Below are 14,493 nucleotides of genomic sequence, written 5' to 3'. Positions count from 1 at the left end.
AGAAACAATGTATCCTTGTAAGGATAAACCATGACTATAAGTTAGTGCATAATTATAAGTACATCTTAAATATCTTAACACATAAAGACAAGCATAAACGATGACTATAACCTAGGGTTTGCATTGAGGAAACACATTATGTATGACCAAAATTGAAACACAAAGACAATAAAACTCAAACCTAAACGCAAAACGCAAAAAACTCAAAACTTAAAACTCAAACACAGAGAGAAGAAACTTTGAAGTGAATGAATGTTGTAAATGAATGGAAGAGTGTATAGAATACCCAAGGGTAGAGCAATGCGGTGTCGGAGAGTGATGTCCATTGGAGATGGATTGTGAGTGTTGTAACCACTAGTTGGAGATGAGAGAGTGCTAAATAATGAAGGGCAGCAGACTGGTCACCAAAACACATCAGTTAGAGGCTGAAATCTGATAAACGCAATAGTATACCGCCAAAGAAGGTTGGAAGTTGATAGGAGAGATGGCATCGGCCTATTGCTTGACACCAGATACTGAAAGCGCAGGTTGATTAAGTGCTATGATGACACAGCAAATGGAGACCTTCAAACAGTAGGGTGATGGCTGAAAACAGGCCGCCTAGGGCTAGATAGTATGGGCTGCACTTGGTGATGGTTGGACAACGGACGGTAGGTGGCTGATGGCTGAAATCTACACGGTAGAGTGAGAAACCTACATAAAAGAATGAGGCTGAATGGTAGGCAACTTGTCTATTTATAGATGTTGAAGTGTGCTCCAAAAAAATTAAGGTTTTGGGGGATCACTGAAACTCTCTCAAACTGCACACCAAATTTACATTTTTCATTAATTAAGCATGTTTTGGGGCTGTTTAAAAATGCTAATAAGTTGTAAAGCGTATTTTAGCTCAACACCCCCTCTTAGGCCCAAAATTAAGCCTAAAAGGAAAGGCCGATAATGTTTACCCCAAGGCGTCCCATCCCAAAGCAGCCAGGGTATTGGACAAAGGGTGCACGCCAACTACCCCGTGGCCTACCAAGACAATAGAGGCGATGGTTATCTTACCAATGGAGTTCAAGTAGTCACCCCATAGAGGATAGGGCATCGAACAAAGGGTGCACATCGGTTGCCCAGTGGCCTACCAAGCTCTACAAAGACGGATGGAACCACATTGAACTTTTTTTTGTTTTTTTTTTGATGCAAAGTTGATTTTAGGGGTGGCGGCCGATTAAGTAACAATGACTCAAAAGATGACAATAGGGATGATACACCCAACATATCACAAAATAGCACAATCTTACCCAACCATTCGAGGATGTCGATGATGAGGGAAAGGTGATGGAGTATTATGTGAAGAAGGATGGTGATGAATCCACTAGTGGAAACAACTTAGAATCCATCCAATGATGCTTTGCACAATGAGATTATAGTATGCTACATACTCAAGAATGCTCATGTAGTAGGTGCCACTTAGATAGTGTCCCTTGTGGTTAAATTGTTCACTTGCCCAAGCACCCGAGTACAAAGATGATGAAATCATGCAATGCATAGGGGATATCTCGGACATGCCATGAACAAATGTATGGATTAATTCTTGCTCATCCCATATGAATCCACATCCCATGGGAATGTACCCTTAATAGGACATCCTCGAGCCAACCATGTGAACCTATCCTTGCCATGTCATCATAGAATCTTCTAGAAGATATGCAATGTCATCGCCTACATTATCGATGATGTCATCGTAGAATCTTCTAGAAGATATGCCATGTCATCACTTACATCATCGATGATGTCATCATGGAACATTCTGGAAAATCTTTCTTTAGCCGCCCTCCAATACCTTTTAAAGGAGGGGCTCGCCATAGAGCTCCTTAGTCTTGCTAATGCAAGTCTTGGGAGCTCAAGGAGTCGAGACCTCCAAGTAAGCAACTTCGAGTTCCAGTTCTAGTTCTTGTCTAGTTATGATATCTAGTCTTGTCTTATCTTCCATTATACTCCTGTTGTCTTGTCACCTTGTAATCTTCTAGTACGAGATCTTGTCTAGTATTGTCTTGTATTTTACCTATCCGCGTCGAGGGAGATCTTGTAATTCTGATATCTTGTATCTATACCTACGGTCCTTGGTTGTGGGATCCTTCATATCCTATCGAGTCTCGTTGTCCATACCTAGAATCAAAGGTTGTGGGATTTTTCGTATCTTGTTTACTTATCACTGTACCTTGTGTCCCTACATGGGATTATCTTGAAATCAAAATTCTTGTAACAAATCTTGCATCTAGTCTAGTCTCTCGAGCACAATCGTACTCCCATAATAGTTTTGCAAGACTGATTTTCTAGCCCTGACCCTTGAAAGAATTGTGGCCTCCTTCAAAACCTCCAACAACAAATTCAAGACTCTAGTGAATCACAAGTGCAACTTCAAATAGAATACATTGTGCATCTAGGCCCTATGCTTCAAGAGATGCAAGATCAGATGTGAGACTTATAGAACAATAGAGGAAGTGAACAAATGATTTTGCGTGTTTATCAACCCCCAACAAGAGAACCCAAGATCAACATGCTAGAGAAGTTCAATGGTGACTGTCTGAAGTTTAGGAGATTCCTGCAACAAGTAAAGCTCTATATCCGCATGCAATTGGATAGGTATCTAGATGATGTTTCCAAGGTGAGATTCATTGGGACTTTTTGCTTTGTGGTCAAGCTTTATCATGGTTCACCCCAATCTTGGAAAAGAAAATGCTAGTACTTCGTAACTATGAGGTATTTCTTTGCGAGCTCACTTCCACATTTGAAGATGTAGACACTAATTGAGTAGCAAAAACAAAACTTCGGAAGCTACGACAAGGTAACTGCCTTGTCTTTGCTTATGCATCTGAAATTAGGCAATTAATCTCTGACCTCACTTGGCATGAGGAGTATTTTATTAGTCAATTCAGATGGGGTCTTCAAGATGATATTAAGGACCTCATGCTCACTATGCCTAAGGGAAAAACACTCAACGATTATGTCATGCAAGCCATCCAATGTGATAATAGATTGTTCGAGAGGAAGTAAGAAAAGCAAGGAGAATTAAGGCCTTGCCAATGGAACCGAGCCCCAATCAAAGACCCAATTAGAGAAGAAACCAAGCTCGAACCGATGCAAATAGATAATACCAAATTCCAATGCTTGACCCCACAAGAAAAGCAAAGATGAAGAGAGAATCATCTATGCTTATATTGTGGAAACCCTGGACACATTGCCCTAAATTGCCCTAATAAGAGGTCAAGAATCCCAAGAGTTGTTGCAACAACCCTGGAGTAGGAAAACGATGATGTTTGGTTGTGAATGAGACCATACAAGTGGACCTTGATATAAGAAAGCGTCTCTTGATTCCAGCCACATCCATGGAAACTTTCCTTGTCACAATCCAAATGATCCTATCAAGAAAGACCCTTTCCTCAAAGCTTTGGTCAACTCCCTGGCCTCCTCATGTTTCATTGATGATGCGTGTGTGAATAGATACCAGATTGCAGTACTCCAAAAGACCAATCCTGCACCAACTAAAGTCGTGGATAGAAGACATCTAGCATTTGGAGATATCACCAAGGAAAATTGACCACTCATTATAGCTCTTGGCGATCAGAAATCTCTTGTATGCTTTAATGTCATATCTAGTCCTGCAAATCCAATCATCCTTGGGATGCCTTAGCTAAAGAAACACAACTGAGAAATTGATTGTGTTAAGCAAAAGATTACACGTTGTGAAAATCAAGGAAAGTTGACATATCTAGGAGCCAAAGCTTTTATGCACACAACAAGGCAGGAGCCGATCTACATGACATATCATATACTAGCTCAAGAATCTAGTAAGGATGAGTCAATCAAGCTACCAAGCCAATTTCAAGAATTCCAAGATGTCTTTGAAAAGAAGAGTGCAGATCTCTTGCCCGAGCACATACCATATGATTGTGCTATAGAACTCCATGAGGGGGCTCAACCACCTTTTGGACCCATCTATAGGCTATCCCCTGATGAACTAGCTGAACTACGCAAGAACATTGATTAGAACTTAGCCAAGGGGTTCATTAGGCACTTGAAGTCTCCTATTGAGGCCCCAATTCTGTTCGTGAAAAAGAAAGACGAGTCACTTCGAATGTGTGTGGATTATCGAGGACTCAACAAGATAACAATCAAGAATCGATACCCTTTGCCGTTGATACCAGAGCTTTAGGAACGCCTTGGAAAAGCCAAGATCTTCACAAAGATTGATCTACGAGGGGCTTACAATCTTGTACGGATTAGAGAAGGAGACGAATGGAAGACAGCCTTTCGCACAAGGTATGGTCACTTCGAGTATGTTGTTATGCCATTCAGTCTCACCAATGCTATTGCAGTCTTTTAACATATGATGAATGATATATTAAGAGAGCATCTAGATGGTTTTTTAGTTATATACTTTATTGATATCTTGATATTCTCAAATGATCCAAAGGAGCATGAGCACCATATAAAATTAGTTTTGGAAAAACTCCAAGAAAAAGTACTATATGCAAAACTTGAGAAGTGTTTTTTCCATCAGACATAAGTGGAATTCTTGGGGTACAAGATCTCCTAGAGGAATCTTCATGGACCCTAAGAAGATTGAGACTATTCTTGATTGGCAGACACCCACATGTGTCCGCGATGTCCAATGTTTCCTTGGCTTTGCCAACTTCTAGAGGATATTTATCAAGGATTACTCAAAGATGGTCACACCACTCACTAGACTCGCAGGAAACTCAAAGTTCTCATGGATTCCAAAAGTGGAGAAGGCCTTCTAGACCTTGAAGAGACCGCTTTCACTACTGCTCCAATCCTAGTCCATCTAGATCCTACCAAGCCATTTTTCTTGGAGACCGATGCATTAGACTATGACTTAGGAGCCATCTTGTCCTAGCATGGAGATGATGATCATATGCATCCAGTGGCATTCCACTCAAGGAAGTTCTCCCCTGCAAAGATAAACTATGGGATCCATGACAAAGAACTCCTTGCCATTGTAGATGCCTTTGATACTTGGTGTCAAGGGTGCAGCCCATAAAGTTATCGTCTATACAGATCACAAAAATCTAGAATACTTTATGAAAACCCGCATCCTCAATTGAAGAAAATCTCGTTGGAGTAGCTTTTAATCTAGGCTTGACTTTGTCATCACCTATTGCCTAGGACGCCAATAATGCCAATCAGATGCTTTATCAGGAAAATCCTACTTGCCACCTAAGAAGGAAGAAGAAGCTTTTGATCAACAACGAGCAATACTACTCAAACGAGAGTACCTCTAGCTAGCAAGCATCTCCAGTTGTCATCAAGACGAACCTATCTTGATCCAACTAATCCATGAAGCCTTGTTGCATGATGATTTGGCCAACATCGTCAAGAGAAAAAATCAAGAGAGAAAAGGAAATGAATTTGTGAGTTTTAGAAAATTAATAGATTGTTATACTATAAGGATCTACTTTACATCCCTCTAGGAAAGCGAAGATTCCATGTACTCCAACAATGCCATGAGACCCTAGCAGCAGGACACTTTGGAGTTAATAAGACCTTAGCTTATTTCGAGAGATTTTTGGTGGCCCTAGATGTGGAAAGAAGTCAAGGAATATATAAAATCATGTGATACTTGCAACAAGGCCAAGGTATCTCGTCACAAACCACATAGCCTCATGTAACCCTTGCCCATTCCAGCGCGACCTTGGTCTTCTTTGTCCATGGATTTCCCAACAGATCTTCCCAAATTAGACAAATATGACTCTATTCTTGTTGTGGTAGACAATTTCACAAAAATGATACATTTCATCCCTATCACCAAGACCATCACATGCGTAATTATCGCTAGACTCTTTCTCAGATACATTTTTAGATTACATGGACTCCTAGACGACATTATCAGTAATCAAGATCCCCAATTCATATCTAGTTTTTGAAAGAGCGTCGCGACCTCCTTGGAGTCCAAGTTAAGTTATCCACAACTAATCATCTAATCATCCACAAATTGATGGTCAAATAGAACGGGTAAATCAAGTCGCGGAACAATATCTCCACTTCTCTACCATCATAATGATTGGTTTGAGCTCTTGCTCTTTGCAAAGTTTGCTTATAATATTAGTATCCATGCATCTACCAAGCAAACTCCTTTCTTTGCGAACTATGGTCAGCATCCAAGGATGGATATACATCTCTCTAATCAAGTAAAGAACCCTAGTGCTCGAGATAAAGCTCAACATCTAGCAGATATACACCAAGAACTCAAGTAACAAATCCAAAAGGCTCAAAATCAGTACAAGCACTATGCGGACCAGCATCGTCTCCAACATCCAAGATACAAAGTCGATAATAAAGTATGGTTATGCAGGCATAATCTCGAGACAACAAGGCCCTCCACCAAGCTAGACTATCATAGATTAGGCCCTTCACTATCATAGTCCATATCAACTCCCCAACACCATGAAGATCCACATAGTCTTCTATGTTTCCTTGCTTGAGTCATACTATAGCTCACCACTAGGGGGGGAGGGAGAGATCTAATCTCCCACCACCTGTCCAGATCGAAGATCATGAAGAATTTGAGGTCGAGTATGTCTTTGACTTGAGGATCTCCCGAGGTTGATTGGAATACCTTGTTCATTGGAAAGGATATGACATCAATGATTGCATTTGGGAACTTACAAAACATCTCCAAACCGCGTCTCTTAAAGTTAAAGAATTTCACAAGAGGAATGCAACGAAACTTGGACAAAACCACCAAGCCGCTCCTCATGGAACTCGCGTTAGAGGAGGGAGTGATGTCACAATCATGCCATGATCAAGTGTATAGATTAATTTTTGCTCATGCCATATGAATCCACACTCCATAGGAATGTTGGATATCCTTGAGCCAACCATGTGAACCCACCCTTGCCATGTCATCATAGAACCTTCTAGAAGATATGCCATGTCATCGCATGCATAATTGATGATGTTATCATGGAACATTCTAGAAGATCTTTAGCCTCCCTCCAACACCTATAAAAGGAGGGGCTAGCCATAGAGCTCCTTAGTCTTACCAATGCCAATCTTGGGAGCTCAAGGAGTTGAGACCTCCAAGTAAGTAACTTCGAGTTCCAGTTCTAGTTCTTGTCTAGTCATAGTATCTATCTTGTCTTATCTTTCATTATACTCCTGTTGTCTTTTCACCTTGTAATCTCGTAGTATGAGATCTTGTCTAGTATTGTCTTGTATCTTACTCATCCCCATCGAGGAAGATCTTGTAATTTTGATATCTTGTATCCATACCTACGGTCTTGGGTTGTGGCATCCTTTATATCCTATCGAGTCCTATTGTCCATATCTACGGTCTCGGGTTATGGGATTTTCCGTATCTTGTTAAGTTATCATTGTATCTTGTGCCCCTACATGGGATTACCATATTCATTGCATTGCACTTAGCTTTGCATTTTTATTTTTAGTTTTGTTTTTCGGAGCATCCAACTACTCACCTTTGTGCTTATGGACTTTTTTTTCTCTCTTTTGTAGGGTTTTGTATTTCAGTAAAGAGCTAACATACAAGCTTGCACTAGTCCTTGTTGAGTTGGAGACAAGAGATGCTTGCTGTTCCTTTCATGGTTCCATCTACTTGGAATTTTTCTCTTCTACCAATACAGAGACTTCCCCTCCTCCGACGGATCATACATCTCTCTTGATGCTATCGTGGTGGTCTTCTATCCTTGCTCTTCCAGTAGAGATGCTTCATCATCTTCATCCACATGGTTGTCGGCACCACACGAAGACCAACATCTTCATTCTCCTCTTCCTTCTTGAGCATCGACACCCAGGTTGAGAGGGGGTTTCTACCCTTCTAGGTGTTCTACAGGTTTCAGCACTTGTTTTCAACATCGATCTTTCCCCCCTATTGTACCTTCCCCTATTATGGGAGCTCTAGACTATGCTTGAGAGACTAGAGTAGATGCAAGATTTTTTACAAGAATTCTGTGTATAGCGAGGTAGGGAAGGGATCTTTGAAGGTGTAGTGGATGTCCTAGGAATAGACGCGTGAAGTGTAATAGGCGAGCCACTAGGAGAAGAATTAGCCAATCCTTCAGAGTAGTGAATGAGATAGGTTGTTGAGATTGTTGGCGTGCCACATATCCAATAGCCGCTGTAGTAGATAGAGCAGATGTGGGAGGTGTAGTCCCACTAGATTGGCTAGTTGGAGTGGAGGCAGTCGTAGTAGTTTGTGGTGATTTTCTAGGAGAAAGACCTTGGGCCTTGGTATGACACTCCTCGTCCACATGGCCCGACCTTCGGTAGTGTGTGAAAATCTATTTTTCTTAGGAATTTGTTAACAAAGGAATCATGTTTCTTTGATTCCGTGGGAGAAAGTGATGTCATTCTTGTTTTGGCTTGTCTTTGCATCTTGTAAATTCTTGCCGTTGTTGGTTTTTTCTCCCGAAGAAGAGACAAACAATCCTCGCGCCTTTGAATGGATATGTGTGGACTTCTTGGGACTTGATCGTGCAGCCTCGCGTAACGGAAGAATTGGCTCTTAAACTTGTAGAAGGCTAGCAATCTAGTTAGTGAGTTAATGTGCTAGATAAAATGAAAGTATTTGGCATGCAACTTGTTTAAAAAAAACATGACTTGCGTTCGACTTCAAGGAGCGAGTAGTGGCAATCTAGATAGTGAGATAATGTGTTGGATAAAATGGAAGTATTTGGTGGGCAACTTATTCAAGAAAAACGTGACCTGATTATCGTCTGGCTTTGAGGAGCTAATAGTGGCAAACTTGGTGAGTAACCTTTGATATTCCACCCACTTGACTTTCAGATAGTCCCCTTGCTTAATGGAAAAATCCTGAAGCTCAAAATCAAGATTGATATGTCGAGTGCAATCTCGAGTGGCATAGTTGTCAATGAGATGACTTCAATACTTTGATGCGAGGGGAAAACGCTGTAATTGAGAGTGGAAATGAGGAAGCAACACGTGTTTTAACTCAACATTGGTTGTGGCATTGCGGACTCGACAGATGTGATCAAGGTAAGCTAATTGAGGGTCCGGCATATTGGTACCAACGATGAGGTTCCAAAGTCCCTAAGATTCAAGCACTTGTTGCATAAAGTTTGACGAAGTGGTGAAATTTGACCCGTTAAAATGAGTCTTATCCGTGAATGCATTTTTGGCCATTGCAACATGAGTGGTAGTGCTAGGAGATAGAGAAGATGTATAATGGAGGCAGGGTGGGGGAGTGGAGTACACTTGGGAAGGAATCCCAGAGTTTCCACCATGCACGTGAGAAGTGTGTACAATGGCTATAAAGGTGGGTGTGGATGGATTGGGTATGGGCATAGTAATTGCCTGTGGAGCCCAAGGTGGAGGGATAAGGCCATGGGGAGCAGAGGATGTAAATTCTTGCATAGGAAAAACCTAACGGATGTGTGACGATAGTCCGTAAGCAGAGGATGGATAGATATCCTGGTGTTTGAAAGGTCGTGTGGGGGGTTTGTGTGTCAAAGGGTGGCATTTCCCCCAATGATGCACCAAGAGGTGGAGGGAATGGAGGGTAGATAGATGGCGGGATGGAGAAAGAGAAAGTGTTAGGAGCGGAGATGGAAGATCCAACCCCTAGTGTGCTTTGACCAAAGGTGGAATGTAGTTGAAGATTTTGGAATGAAGATGTGAGTAGATCAGAATGTGGAGAAGGTAGTGGTGGGATGGAAGGGAGTTGAAAAGTGTGGTTTACTTGCTCAAAAGAAACAGAGGGCAGATATATACTTGATGAAGAGTATTTGCTTTGAGAGCCTTCTCTATTAAAGTTAACATATTGAAAATTATCCAGATCTTGCACAATAAAAGAAGAATCAGGAGAGGGTTTTGGATCATATGACTCAAAAGGTTTATACAAACCTAATACAAGGCCTGGTGGAGATAAAGGAGATAGATTGCCAGACTTGCCGAGTGTCATAATCCCTCCAAGATCAGAGAGATGGCCAGTTTCACCAATCGGTCCAGATGGAGTAGTAGCACTCATTGGAGAAGTGCAAATCGAACTATACGTGACTCAGGGTGAAGGTGTGTTTGCCTTCTTCTTGAGACCATAATACCTTCTCAGAGCCTTCAATGATAGAGAAGCTTGACAGGGCATCATAGGATTCGAAGAAGGTGCTTGAGACATTATGACCTGGAATCGAGTCGTGTGTGAGTCTCGCACAAAGACTAGCCTCCACAATTACCGCAAGGTACTCTTTAGAAGAGCACCAGCTCTGATACCATGTGAAGATATGCTGGGGTTTGCACTAATAAAACACATGTACGACCAAGACTGAAACACAAAGACTTAGATAGAGACAAGCAAAACTCAAACCCTAAACCCAAAATGCAAAAAACGCAAAATGTAAACATAGAGACAAACACAAAGAGAAGAAATTCTGAAGTGAATGAATGCTGTAAATGAATGTAAGAGTTTATAGAATGCCTAAGGACAGGGCAATGTAGTGTCGGAGAGTGATGTCCACCATAGACGGATCTCGAGTGATGTAACCACCAGTTGGAGATAAGAGAGTGCTCAATAATGAAGGGCAGTAGGCTGGTCACAAAGCACAGCAATTGGAGGCTGAAATCTGGTAAATGCAGCAGTGCACCACCAAAGAAGGTTGAAAATTGGTAGGAGACATTGCAATAGTCTATTGCCTGGCAGCAGATGCTGAAAACTGTTAGGTTTTACTTTTGCAATAATCAATCAAGTGTCGAGTAGTGACCACACTCTCTCTTTACTGTTGTGCACACTCTCCCAAGCTGAGCTACTGCTTTTCATCTCCAACAAGTGGTATCAAAGCCAGCTCAGCCCTGTCCTGCACCAGCTTAGCTGCAGCAGCTCCGCCCACCAGCTGAGCTCCAGCTGGTTCATGGCCTGTAGCTACCTCAGGTTGCTGCCTTTCAGACTGTCCAGCCAGCTGCACCACCCTGTGCTTGGTGACACTAGTAGCTTTGCCTGCCTTGTTGCTGCCCAATCCGTAGCCCTGCCAGCCTGCCAGTCTTGTAGACTGCGCCACTTGCAGTCCACTTGCCTCCAGGAGCTCGGCCAATATTAGTTTGAATTATGATGTCTCTTATAAGCTGGAGTTTCTGCATGTTCCCACTCTTAAGTATGCTTTATTCAGTGATAGGTAACTGTGCGTTTGCCATACTCTATCTAATATTATGAGTTGTGTAGTGCTAACAAGCAAGTTGCTTTAGCTGTCATATCACCTGGATGAATGCAACAGCTGTCATCAATTACATTTTCCAATGAAATCTTAGTATGTAGAAGTAGATTGACAATGATGTTTGCATAGGAGCCTTTTGTTAGCAGTTATTGTTAGCTTTAAGGTTATTGCTTGGCACAGAATTTCTCATGCTCATTTAAACCATCCAATTCTCAAGAGTGTATAGTTACTTTCAGCTTTCTTTTGAACTTTACAGGAAAAATCTACCCTAACAGAGGTTTCCAAGGAAGACATCACCAATGCCATGTGTTTGTTGTTGGATTGGGATCCTTATTTTGGCAAGCAAATTTGCATCAGTCATTCTGATGGTCACATCTCTGTTCTTGATGTTGGAGGGTCAGCACCTGAAACGTTACAAACTGGTGTTGCACACAATTATGAAGCTTGGTCTGTCACTTATGATATGTGGAGGTCCAACGTCATCTACAGTGGTGGAGATGATTGCCATTTTTGTTGTTGGGATTTGAGACAGGGCCTCTTCCGACCTGTATTCAGGGAGAAGGTGACTCACCAAATGGGAGTTTGCACTATCCAATGCAGTCTGCATGATCAGAATGTTTTGGCAACTGGAAGCTATGATGAAAATCTAAGAATTTGGGATGTTAGGATTCTGGATAAACCTCTGTCAGAGAAGGCCTTGGGGCTTGGTGGAGGTGTTTGGAAGCTGAAATGGAATCCTCATCACAAAGACTTGATAGCTGCTGCTTGTATGCATAATGGTTTGTCTCTGGTAAACATTCAAAATGATCCCTCTTGTATGTTCGAGTACAAAGAACATGGATCACTTGCTTATGGAGTGGATTGGTTTAAGGGCCCTACTGAGAAAAGTTCACATGAACATAACAGTGCCAGGAACAACCTGGTTAGTAAGGACCTTTTCATGAAAGAAGATAGTGGTGAAGACTCCTGTTTTCTTCTTGCTTCTTGTTCATTCCACGATCGATCTCTCCATGTATGGAAACCTGTTGTGTCTTCTGGAAGAAATATGTTCTAAGTCAGGTCCTTTTATGCCTTCCAAGATTTACAATCATCTTCACATTTTTTATATAAGGAGTGTAATTACATGCTTCAAAGAACAGCAGTGTATTAAGTGGTTGTAACAGCACTTGGAAAGCAGCAGAAAGAAAGCAGAATTGAATCACAGGAGTTGGTATAGAGAAAGATGGATCTATGCATCGCTACTGATATTTATGTACCACTGCTGTCATGGACATTACGGTATAGGAGACAGATCTGTCACTCCTATACAGACACCTGACAGTAATGGATTTATCTGAAGCAGATTGCTCAGGCTTGGAAACCCACAGCAATGTGGTTGGATGGAACTGTTGCCAATGGAAAGATAGTCTCTGAGAGAGAGAGAGAGAGAGAGAGAGAGAGAGAGAGAGAGAGAGAGAAGAAACTGAAGGTGAAGAGACCATTGGCAATTCATGAGGTGGAGGGGGTTACATTGACCCATCTCCTCATCCCCACCACCCTCACTAATCTTCCTTTTTTCCCGTCCCTCTATTCCCCAAACCCCCCTTATCCATCTCTAAATTCTACCAAATTTCCATTCCTCACCTTATTCGAAGGTTTAAGAAGAAATTAGAGCATCTTAAAGATAGTCCCACTCATTCCTTTGACTCTAATCTCTAACCTATCCAGTTGGAGACTTGGACCATGGACCAAACCCTTGATACTCTTCCATCTAGTATTGAAGATAAAGTTTCAGAACAGTCTTTTGAGCGTTTGATCAAAGTGCCCTTTGAGCAATTGTAATTGGAAGACCCAAGAACACTTGGGAGATAAATTGGTCTAGCCAATTTAATTGTCGGTTGGTTAGACTAATTTTTTGGGAACTAAGATAATTATTAAATTAATTTTCAAAAAAGTTAAGCTGAAAATTAATTTAATAATGCAAATAATGCTGAAAAATGAGATTATAAGGTTGTCACTTGGCCAAACTTGACCATGCAAGTGGGAAAGGTGTTTTTGAGGTTGGGGGGAGAGGGTCATTTCAGCCTTGTGCAAGTTGAGAGAGACAAAGAGAAGGTTGCCATAGTTGCTACAACAGTTGACAAGCAATTTCTAGCCAACAAGGGTTTGTGAGAGCTAGTGACATGCCTTAAAAGACAACGGCATTAGGTGACAATAATTTGAGATTTGTTTCAACCAATCAAACATCATATTCGGTGTGTTAACTTTCATGGTTGCTTAGATAGGGCAATAATTATTTTTTTCCATTTTATTGTGATGTAAGTTTGAATTTTCTCTATTCAGCATTCTCTCATTGTACCTTTGTTTCATGAGCAATGATCTAGGATAATCCTCACTCAATTGGAAGATACGAGAACATGAGTGTCGGTATGAATATGTGACTTGGTGTTAGCCTCTAATAACTCGAGTTTTGACCTCAACAATCTTGCTAAACACCTCAAAGCTATAACAAAAACAAAGTAGATTGATACAATAAATCCCTATACCACCGTCCAGCCATCCTAATAAACTTCAGAATCCTATACTCATCAAGAATAACTTTTGATACCACAAAAGAAGAAACAAGATTATATATTCAAATATCGAGGGATATCAACAACATTCATTAAGTCATAGCAATTAGAATCTACATTGAATATAAAACCCAGAATTTGCAAGGAACATCGATTGACAAGAATCTTGGCTTCTCTCTCCAAGAGCATCGACTTCCAGTAGAAAAACAACATGTACTAGTAAAAGCTTTGGATGTTGATTGTCAAAGGTTCGATCTTTTCTCTCCACAAGTATCGACCTCCTAAACTTCTAGGTGAGTAAAGGGCCTTTCGAGCTTTTCTCTCAAGCATTGACCTCCCAAACTTCTAGGTGAGTAAAGGGCATTTCAACTTAGTGTTCACATCTCTAGCTTCTGCACCACCTTATTGGTTCCTTAATCCTTAGAACTATAAATTGTGCCAATCATCCCGTAGGAATGTAGAATAGTATCTATGTATACAAACAAGATTGCAATTTGTGCTCACAACAATTGCAAACTAACCCATCCTAACATTTGGATTGCATCATTGATATAACCGTTTTATCCTTTACATTCCCTACTTCTTGGTCGTAAAACTTTGTGGAAGATCCTAAAATGTAGGCAAGCTCCCAAATAATCATGGGGTTCCATCAACTAATGCGATGCTAACATCCAAGCACCCTTATTGTTATTGAAGAAATACAAGGTGTCACATTCGTCAACCAACCCAGCCACACCCTCTTGATCTTTTGTGAAATATAT

At 41.2% G+C, this 14,493-nt stretch overlaps 1 protein-coding gene across 1 annotated transcript in view; it reads left to right on the top strand.

Moving 5' to 3' along the window:
• LOC148034609 (Transducin/WD40 repeat-like superfamily protein) overlaps positions 1-13,362 on the top strand; it is a 50,655-nt gene extending 37,293 nt beyond the window's left edge. The window contains exon 2 of the mRNA XM_087679544.1: positions 11,437-13,362. Within this exon, the coding sequence (XP_087535670.1) occupies positions 11,437-12,234 (798 nt within the window). The 3' untranslated portion in view covers positions 12,235-13,362. The remainder of the gene's footprint in view (positions 1-11,436) is intronic.
• The last annotated feature ends 1,131 nt before the right edge of the window (positions 13,363-14,493 follow it).

The sequence above is a fragment of the Lygodium microphyllum genome, chromosome 6, assembly GCF_053477565.2.
Source record: "Lygodium microphyllum isolate KBCC chromosome 6, Lygodium_microphyllum_v1.1.10, whole genome shotgun sequence".
Classification (NCBI taxonomy): Eukaryota; Viridiplantae; Streptophyta; class Polypodiopsida; order Schizaeales; family Lygodiaceae; genus Lygodium; species Lygodium microphyllum.
This window is presented reverse-complemented; position numbering and strand designations above follow the sequence as displayed.